Source organism: Gavialis gangeticus, unplaced genomic scaffold (assembly GCF_001723915.1).
Source record: "Gavialis gangeticus isolate Ggan-Ray unplaced genomic scaffold, GavGan_comp1, whole genome shotgun sequence".
Lineage (NCBI taxonomy): Eukaryota > Metazoa > Chordata > Crocodylia > Gavialidae > Gavialis > Gavialis gangeticus.
This window is the reverse complement of record NW_017729031.1, coordinates 52,635,212-52,645,853: the sequence shown is the minus strand read 5'-3', so window position 1 is coordinate 52,645,853 and position 10,642 is coordinate 52,635,212. Positions and strand designations below refer to the sequence as shown.

Below are 10,642 nucleotides of genomic sequence, written 5' to 3'. Positions count from 1 at the left end.
GGAGGAGCTTTATTTATGGATAAAAATATGCTTATAAATATATAGGTTTAAAATAGTCGTGCATTTTAAGTTAAGGTTTTCCAGGGCAGGCCTCTCAACCTGTCCACACTTAAGTATTTTGGAAAGTATTTATACAAGCAACAGAGAAATAAATTTAGAAGACTAATTATTGCAGATTATATTAAATAGACTTCTTTTTCACTCTGGTGCAGAAAACAAATTGATGAAGTTTAAAAAAATAAACAGCTATCTTGTTATCATGACGCCTTCACTCAGGGATGTATGGGCATAATGCATATTTAACCACCATTACATATTGCTTTTTAATCACTGAATTCTTAGTTTATGCAGTGGTAGTATTGGACTGATTTTGTAGCTATGATGGTCCAGGAATTGTATAAGAGAGAAGGATTCTTGTGGGTGATATCTTTTTATTGGATGAACTGCAGGGTTGGAATAAAGTGAGACAAAATTTCAAATACAAGGCATTCTTCATCAGGTCATTCACCATCAGATCTGATTAAAATGCCTTGTATTCAAAAGTTTGCCTGGCTTTATCTCAACCATGCAGTTTGTCCAATAAAAAGTATCACCCACAAAACTCCTTAATTGAATAATTTATGTAGTGACATGTTGAATGTGTGTATGGTGTTTTGTTAGATACTGTTCAGAAACTTTGTATCAAAATGGTGATGTTCAGATTGCCCATTTGATGGTAAACATGAGGAACTGTAGGAGTTCTCTGCATTTTATTATTCATTAAAATCAAAGGGAAACTTGTTTTAGAACAAAATTCTGAGCATTTGAATAGTAAGATGGATGAATCAGATAGTCCTACCTTAATTGATGATTTTATTACATTTTAGTACTTGTGTTGAAAGAAAATATGATTTTAACAACTCCAAATTTTTCACGGCAGAACTATAGCACATTAAAAGGTAACATATTCAAAAGCAACCATGTGACTTAGAATCCTGAATTCAATGATGTTTTTTGAAAACACTACTAAGTACACCAAACAGGGTTAATGTTGGCATTTAGCATTCTCAGAATGCTAAAAGTTAAGAGCCAGTACAGTAACATAGTAATGTATTTCTTTGAATTCTAATTCTGTTCCTTTTTAGACTTAAGAGGCCACAGACAGTGAATAAACAGGCAGAGAGCAAGCCCATGCCTGGATTTCAGCCCCTAGCTGGAGTGCTACATAGGCGAGCTCTCCAGTCAGGAGCCACTAGAGCAGTGGTTCTCAATCTTTTTTGTACCAGGACCCATTTGTAAATATCAATGGTCAGTCCCAACTCAGTGCCCCTCACTCCTGACCCACTGTGCCCAGCTCCCCCCAGTGTGTGGGGCAGGGGGGTCTGTGTGTGGGGCAAGGGGGACCCCAAGCAGCCCCATGCAGGCTGGAACTCTGCTAGCCTGCAGGGAAGCAGCCATGGTTTCCATTCTTCTCCTTTAAAGGAGAACCCATTTTTAAAGTTCGTTCACAACCTTTGAATATATTCTTGCAACCCACTTTTGGGGGTAGCAACCCACAGGTTGAGAAACACTGCAATAGAGGGCTGCTCCCTGGGCCACACCTGCTCTTAGGGGAGCCTATTACTTGATAGCTTGTCCTCTCCCATGCTGACACAATAGGCAGCCCCCACAGCTTGTAATTTGCTGCCTGTGCAGTCCAGATGGGCTGCACAGGCACCTGTCCAGCTGAGTGGCACAGCATGGGAGGCATTTAAACCTCGTAGGGCTGGCAACCATGGCAAGGATGTTTCTGACCCTGTGGGCTTCCAAACTACTTCCTATGTTCCCTAGCTGGGTGATGTGGGTGGCATTTAAAGGTTGCAGGGCCAGGAACTGTGACAGGGAGTGCTTTCCCAATCCCAGGTCCCCATGGGCTTTGAAATCACTGCATGTGCTGCTCAGCTGGGTAGTACAGGAAGCATTTCAATCCTGTGAGAAGAGCTTTTCCAACCCCTAGCTTTGAAACCAAGCTAGGCAGCATGTGCAGTGATTTAAAAAAGCTAGAGGTGGAGAACTGGGTGGGAGGAGCTAGAAACCAGGGAGCGGAGAGCTTTCCCAGCCCCTCTGACTCTGAAACCCAGATGTCCAATGCAGACAGTGATTTCAAAGCAGGTGGAGAAAACGGGGTGACACACTAGGCCTGGGGAAACATGTACCTGAGCCTGCTTCCTATTGCAACCTAGAGGGCAGTCCCTGGTCTAGGAGCAAAGACTGGCTGCTCCTCTGCTGATTCTGGTGGCTCGGAGCAGAGGAAGCAGTGGAGCAAGACACCTGCCTACTCCCCAGATCGGGTCCTGGTCTGGAAGCAAGCAAAGAGCTTTGCCCCACTGATTCAGTCTTCTTCCAGACTAGTCCGGAAGGGGACTGGAGCAGCAAGGCAATGCCCCTGACCCATTGCCCCAACTGGGCAGTCCCCAATCTAGGGAAGCACAGGGAGCAGACCACAAGGAAAGCATATACAGGCAGTCCTCAGACTTATAACGCAATTGGTTCCTGAAAACTTCATCATAAGTCGAAACGTTGCAACTTGGAACCAATTTTCCCATAGGAACAATATTATAAAAGGGGGATTGGTTCCATTATGACACTCAACAAAGCTGCTTCCAGCTGGTACGTCCCTTGTGGTGGGGGGAGGAGGTATGGGGGGCAGATCAACCCCCCAACAATGAGGAATTGATTGGTGCTGGAGCTGGGACAGGGGCTGAGGCAAAAGCTGCCCAGCTGGAGGGGGGTGGGGAGGAGTGAGGTGGCGCCCAGCACTGTGCACCGCCAGTCTGGGAGCAGCTCATCCAGCAGCTCGCTGCTGCTCCCGCAGCCTGTCCACGAGGGCATGGGGGCATGTGTCCCAAGATCTGCAGGGGGTGGGTGGGGCCCGGGCTGTGCTCCAGGCACCAGTGGATGCCGTGGGAGCAGAGGCTATGCCCTGCCGCCACCTGCCCAGCCAGGGTGGGGCAGAGCCACTGCGCTGCCTCCAGACAAGTGGCGTACTGCAGCGAGAGCTGCCCCGGGCTCTCCACGCCTCCTGGATGAGCAACAGCTTTGTCCCACACTCCCCTCGCCCCCCCAGGCTGGGCGAGTGGCAGCAGGGCATGGGGGGGCGGGGAGGCATGTACCCCCAGATCAGGGCAGGTGGGGCTGGGGCTGCGCCAGGCTGCACTCCAGCCAGGCGGCAGGGGCTATGGTGAATTTTAGGGTGGCTGAAGCCCCCACATAGCCTCCACTTAACCACCCACCCCACCCCAATCCAGGAGCACACCCCACACCCTGCCACCGCTAGCCCAGGCAGGGCGGGCCAGTGGGGCACTGAATGAAGCCACTGATAGTCCCGGGTAGCTCCCATTGTCGTGCACCACTTATCCAGAGGCAGCGCAGCAGCTTCGCCCCACCCCGGCTGGGCGAACGGCAGGAGGGCACAGACCCTGCTCCCAACGCCTTCTGCCGCCCACCTGGCACAGCCCCAGCCCCGCCTGCCTGGCACATATCCAGGGGCACACATCCCCCTCATGCCCTCCTGTACTGGCGGTAGGAGCAGCAACGAGAAACGCTGGACAGGCTGCTCCCGGGTCAGTGGTATGAAGTGGTAGGAGCTGCCCCACCCCCTCTCCATGTCCCCCCGCCCCGGTTGGGCAGCTTTTGCCCCAGCCTCTGTCCCAGCCCCAGCTCCTCCCTTGCTGCAGGGGCATTGATCTGCCCCCCCAACGCCTCTTCCCTCCCCACCGTCCCTGCCACCACAAAGGACTTACCACCTGGAGGCAGCTATGTCGTGTGTTGTAAAGTCAAAACCCACGTCGGAACCTCGAAACAAGGTGTAAATTTATAAAGTTTGTAAGTGCCGTTCGTTGGAACTTGAAACATCGTAAGTTAAGGACTGCCTGTAGGCAGGTATGGATTCTCTCTCTCACAGGAAGGATCTTCCGGATTGATACCTAGAAGATCTTTCTCCCAGAGAGGGCATGTTTCCCCTTGAAGAAACTGAGCAAACACTTGTACACTCACAGTTTCTACCAGTAAAGTGGTGGTTCTTCTGATAGAAACATAACACCTGTACGTGGCCCTCAGCTCTTCAACAGATACTGGCAAAGCCTCACTGTGCATAACTAAACAAATACAGATATGTTGCAGGGTATTAAATAACTTCCTGCACCTTTACAAGCATACAATATGAAAATCTCAAGACACATCTGTACACATGGTTCCTGGTATGCATATTGGTGTTGGACATTATTGCAAAACTGGAAAATTTAAGTCCGTTTAAAAAAGACAAGAGGCAGAGATACAAACAGGAGGTTCTGCAAACTACTACCCACACTTAACTGACACTAGTTCAGCTTAATATAGAATAAGAGAATAATATTCTACACACGCAAGAATTAATAAAATCTTATTGACCAAGCAGTTCTTCCTATGACATAAACCAAGACAAGAAAGTGGGTCACAGAAAATGTCATTTACATTGGGCCTAATAAAAGATATTGTCAGACCCCCTCCTTCATTTTTTCCTATGGCTCATACACTAACCCAGCATTACATTAAATTTTTGACCAAAAAAAGCCTTTCAGAATAGCATGTATCTTTTAAAAAATGACCTTTTCTTGCTTTTCTTTCTCTTTTTCTTTTCCTTCTTATGCTTTCTAGAATTTTTCTTGTGTTTCTTTTTTCTTTTCTTAGGTTTTTCTTCAGAAGCTGTTTCAGAGTCAGATGATGAATCAGAGGAAGATTCTGAATCACTTGAACTGTCGGAATCGCTGGATGAGGAGGAAGACTTGTGTCTTTTCCTCTCTTCTTTCTTGACTTTAAATCAAAGTAAGAAATACATACACTTAGATGACAAGCAGTTCAACTAAAAGTTTAGAAAAGTCAACTGGAATATATCTTATAAGTTGCTCAAAATGCCACAACGAAGTTTTACTTTGTAATCAGAATCACTGTGATAAAAATCAAGACATACTGTAAAGATCTGCAAAATATCTCCCTTATACAAATACAGGCATACCTCGGAAATATTGCGGGTTCGGTTCCAGACCACCGCAATAAAGCAAATATCGCAATAAAGCGAGTCACACAAATTTTTTGGTTTCCCAGTGCATATAAAAGTTATGTTTACACTATACTGTAGTCTATTAAGTGTGCAATAGCATTATGTCTAAAAAAACAATGTACATACCTTAATTAAAAAATACTTTATTGCTAAAAAATGCTAACCATCATCTGAGCCTTCAGCGAGTCGTAATCTTTTTGCTGGTGGAGGGTCTTGCCTCGATGCTGATGGCTGCTGACTGATCAGGGTGGTGGCTGCTGAAGGTTGGGGTGGCTGTGGCAATTTCTTAAAATAAGGCAACAATGAAGGTTGCCACAAACCTTCAATTTGTAAAAAACGCAATATCTGCGAAGCACAATAAAGCAAAGCGCAATAAAACGAGGTATGCCTGTAAATGATGAATTATTTAAATATACAAAAAAATCAAATATCTTAAATTGCAAAATTGATTTAATGCAAATTATAAATCCTGGTTTCTGATCTGGATACAGAGCAGACTTCACTCTTTGACTGCTTTCTAATGATGGGTACTGATGCGTCCATGCTTGATTCTTTTGGATCCAGCAGCAGCCTTTGATAATACTGATGCCAACCTACTGATGTCTTGAAAGAAAGGTAGCTTGAACAAGCAGGATCACAGTTGTTCCGGGTGGTGGTGGTGGTTAGTAGTTTTCCCAAAGGCAACATCTTTTTATGGGATTCTACAGGGTTCTACTCTATCCTTGTTGTTTTCAAAATCTGGGAAGCTTCTGGTGGAAAGTGAACTGCCATATGTACAATGGTGAACGTGAACTTTCTCAGTGAAACAGAATGTCTGTGCTCTTTGTTTTGCTGAGGCTCAGGTTAGAGCAAGGCTGTACAACTGGTGGCCTACAGTCTGATGCAGCCCATGAGGGGATAACGTGCAGCCCCCACTTGGCTGCTCTGCCTGTTGCTCCAGCTCTTACAGTAGCAATAGACAGGGCCTCTGGGGCACAGCAGCACAGCTGGCCCAGTGAGCTCATTACCTGTACAACAACACCAGCAACAAGGCTCACACTGCAGCAGGGGAGGAAAAAGGGAGAACAGCCACATCATAAAGGCAGCAAGAGGGCTCATACAGCAAGAGCCTCATGTTGCCCACATGGCAACATTGGGGGGAGTGGAAATTGCCCACATAGCAGTAGTGGCAGAGGATCTTGGGGGGGGGGGGGCAGCTCACACTGCCCACGTGGCAGCAGCAATGTGGGGATTTTCCATGTGGTGGTAGCAGTAGAGAGGGGCTTGGGCTGCTCAGGTAGCAGGAAGACTGCACACTGTACATCAGTAAGCCAAAGACCATACTAACTTCCCATTCACTTGCAGGTGCACAACAAGTGAAGAGTTCTTTCTGAAATTGTCCATGGTTTGGGTCTGAAGCACTCACAGTCAGTTCTTTTGTTACATGTCGCTATAACAATCAGCTAATGTGCTTATGTCCCTAGGGCTACTGACAATGTTTTCAATAGAGAGAGAGAGAGAGACACCCTACTCTAGCATACCTTTGGCCCAGTACAGGATGTGCAGTCCTTTTATTTTCTAAAGCTTTTGCCTACTGGACTTTATTAATAGTGTATTGTACAAAAATCCTACTTCTCAGTTAATATTTGTTACATTAGTTTTACACTGTTTTGTACTTGTCCACAGAACATGATGGTACATTTTTAAAAAGAAAAAAAAAACAACAGAACTCATAAAATGAATCCATATAAAGGAATCTGGTGCACAAGTGGTATATTCTTCCTCTACTATAGTCCAACAAACAAAAAGAGTCATCACACATTCTTTATTGAACAACCCATTCAGTTAGCACTGCCACTGGAATCTGGAATAGGGCCCAAAATACTCTATTTTCAAACCCTTCCTAACTTTAAAAACTTTATTTTCATGCCATTCCAGGAGAGATCAATTTGTCAAACAATTGTATTTCCTCCTATTTATCTTCAGTCAGAATACAGTGGCTTCCAGCACCAATTCAAAAATGTCTCAAGAATTAACAGGCAAAGTCAGTCAGAGCAGCTCACTTACCCTGCATTATTTTTTTCCTGAGGGCTATTTGGGACACAGTTTCCTCCTGAGCTTTAGGGCAAGTTTAGGTAATATTGAAGCTGCATACCAAACTCACTGCTTCAAACTGACTACATACTAAGTAAAAATTGAAGGCAAAGAAATCTCAAAGCTATATCTGAACAGGGCTTAAAGCAGAATGCAGGCAATGGTTGCAAGCTTACTTCAGATGTATCTAATAGATCAGGGGAAGGAAATATATTTTCAAATATTTAATGTTTAAGATCCCTGACAGCTTCTGATTATCATATATTACTGCTTGAATACCACAACAAGCTTACCCTCAAGTTAATTAGAAACCCTAAAAGAGAACTTATTACCAAGGTTCATTAGAAATGGACTCAGGTTTACAGAGAAATGCTATCTAACTCCATCCTTTTCCTTTCAAAGTTTCAGTTTATAAACATGTCTGAAACAGACTTCCCTCCCTGCTCCGTCTATCACACACCAACCCTCATAAGTGAGAATCGCTCACCATCGCATAATTAAGGTCTCTCCACATTTCAACCTGCTATGGAATGTAGCAGCTCCTGTTATTTTGCTCTGTGATATCAAACTCCGAGAGAACAAGGCCAGAAGAAATCATTAGCTCATTTAATCTGACTTTTAAACATAAACAGACTGGGACATTTTACTCCCTAGTACTGAGCCCCAATACCTTATGCCTGTCTAAAACATATCTTCCAGAAAGGCATCCAAGTCTTAGTTTGACTACAACATAAGACGGAGAATCCACCATTTGCCTCAGCAGCTTGTTCAAATGACTAAAACAGTTAAAAATGTGTGCCTTTATTCTAATTCAAGCATGCCTGGCTTCAGCTATCTACTATGAATTTTTGTCATGCTTTTTTCTGCTAGATTATAGAGCCCAATAGGACCGGCTATTTCTTCCAGACAAAGTGCTACACCAGGGATTCGTCTAGCCGGGTCTTAAAAAACTCCAAGGATTGAGACTCTACAACTTCTCTGGATAACCTGTTCCAGTGTTTAACTACCCTCCTAGTAAGAAAATTCTTCCTAATATCTAACCTAAACTTCCCTTGCTGCAACTTGAGAGCACGGCTTCTTGTTCTGTCATCTGCCACCACTAAGAACAGTCTAGCTCCATCCTCTTTCAAACCCGCTTCAGGTATTGCTGCTATTGAGTCCCCTCTCAGTCTCCTCTTCTCTAGACTAAATAAGCCCAATTCCCTCAGCCTCTCCTCAGAAGTCACGTTCCCAGATCCCTCACCATTGTCACTGCCCTCTGCTGGACTCTCTTCAATTTGTCCACATCCTTTCTCTAGTGGGGGGCTCAAAACTGAAGAGATTACTCCAGATGTGGCCTCACCAGTGCTAAATAGAGGGGAATAATCACTTCCCTTGACCCGGCAACACACTGACCAATACAACCCAGTATGCCATTAGCCTTGTTGTGGCAGAGCAGCCCCAGCTGCTTCCCTGCCATCCACCCTGAGGTGTGTGCGCCAAGCAAAATTTCTTCGCGTGCCATGCTCTGGCACCCATACCAGAGGTTGCCCACCCCTGTAATACACTAATCAAGTTCTTACTATAATGATTTGAGGTAGGGGTGTCAAACTCAAAATCATCTGCAGGGAATATTCCCTGCTTTTCAGTTGCCTGTGGGACATTTGCTCTGGCTGAGGTGCCCTGAGGGGTGCCAGAAGCCCCACCACCATGACCACAGCTGCTACTACTGCTGCTGCTGAGGAAGTCAGAGAGGACAGAAGGAAGGTGTTGGCATGGCCAGCAGCCAGGGGGTAAACATATATTTGTATACCCCTGCACTGCTTCCGGGAAAAGTACTGGCATAGCCAGCAGGTTAAACATTAATTCTGGTCTCTTTATCAGGCTCATGGATGACCCACTTCTACAGGCTGTATGTTTGAAACCCCTGATTTAGGGAATATGTCTACGCACAATTTATGAATTCTGGTTGTTATTACTGCACTAGTTGTATCCTGGAATGTCCATCTTTGATGCTCAGCAACCTAGTAACACACCTGCTTTCCATGACACCGCCAAAAGTAGCCAATTTTATTCCTATCTTCTTTTCCTTTTTTTTTATGAACATACAAACTTTTCCATTATTTTGTCCAGCACTGATGGCAAACTTCTTGGCTTTTAGTCCTTGTCCTTTTTTTAAATGGGATATAGCATTAACACTTCTGGAATTTCTCTGGTATTTCAACATTTATTAATTAATATCAGTGGGCCAGAATCTTTCCAGCCAACTCTTTTACAACTCTCTTCACTAATTTAAAATGTTTGTCCTTAATAGATGCTTTTTGACCTACTAACTAGTAGCTAACAGACTTCAAAATATTTCATTACGCTCATATAATAGAAGATTATAATCAAACACAGACCAAAATATTTATGGAATTCTTTGTCTTTTCTGGGTCACTAATATTTTTATTATCTTTATCCTGTATTCACCATTGGTAAGTTTTCTGTTCACAACATTCCTGAACAAGCCTAGGGCATGTCTATGGCACTCACATACTATGCCAGAGAGCACCCCATAAGGCATACACAAGTTCCATGTTCATAACCTCCCAAACTGGAAGTAACATAACCTCCTTAGCAGAGTGTTGGGCACACACCAATAAGCTTGCCAAAGACAGAGCACTTATGGGTATAATACCTGAAGCCACACTAAGGCAACTACAATTCTTCCATTTCAAGAAGTAGTGCAGGTGGAACATGCCTCACTGCAGCACTCTCTGGTATGGTACTGATAGCACAGACATGCCCTTATGGGCTTCAGCCATGCCAGTCCTGGATCTTGCCCTGAAGACGCCAGCTTTCCTTATCAATTTTCAACCCTTCAATACTTTCAGTTGCTATCGATTTGCTATCTATTGTGCCTTTTGTCTATTTGGTATATATTGCTTATTTATTATTATTTCCAGTGTTTCTGAGGGGGCAGGGAGCAGGTGGGCAAAAAATGGTGAAAAAGTCCAAGTAAGAAATATGTTCTGAAGTATTATACTTGTGTTCTTTGCTTTTTCCACCCCACAGAACAACTACTCTCAATTTTACTCAAAGTCCTGTAAGGTAGTTCAACAAACTAGATGCCTACCCCAAGTATGTGTGTTTCTTTTCTGCATAGGCACAAATCCCACGCCTCCACGTAATACTCTGCACACTTATCATTAGAACCTAGAATCCAAGACCTTTACTTCCAAAATGTTATTGTTACCCAGATGACATGCATTACACCTTCCAAAACAAACACCTTGCTTCTATTCCAACTCCTTTTCATCTGATCTCCCTATGACTTTCCTACCAAACATCACTGTCACTTTTACTTCTATTTCTTACAGATTTGTCCTCTGCATCACTTGAAACTGCCACATTGCCATGCCCATATTGAGAAACATTTTAGTTTGGCCCTTTTTTGCTATGAAGTGGTGTCTCTAAAAAAAAATCTACTTGAACTCCCTCACCAGCACACCCCCGACACACCCCCCACGAAAATTCGGAGGATTCTCAAAA

The 10,642-nt window shown here is 44.4% G+C and overlaps 1 protein-coding gene across 4 annotated transcripts in view; it reads right to left on the bottom strand.

Moving 5' to 3' along the window:
• The window catches only part of PPIG (peptidylprolyl isomerase G), a 93,299-nt gene that overhangs the window by 20,114 nt on the left and 62,543 nt on the right, over positions 1-10,642 (bottom strand). For all 4 annotated transcript variants that reach the window (XM_019522770.1, XM_019522769.1, XM_019522771.1 and 1 more), the window contains one exon: positions 4,605-4,809. In XM_019522770.1, the coding sequence (XP_019378315.1) occupies positions 4,605-4,809 (205 nt within the window). The remainder of the gene's footprint in view (positions 1-4,604; positions 4,810-10,642) is intronic.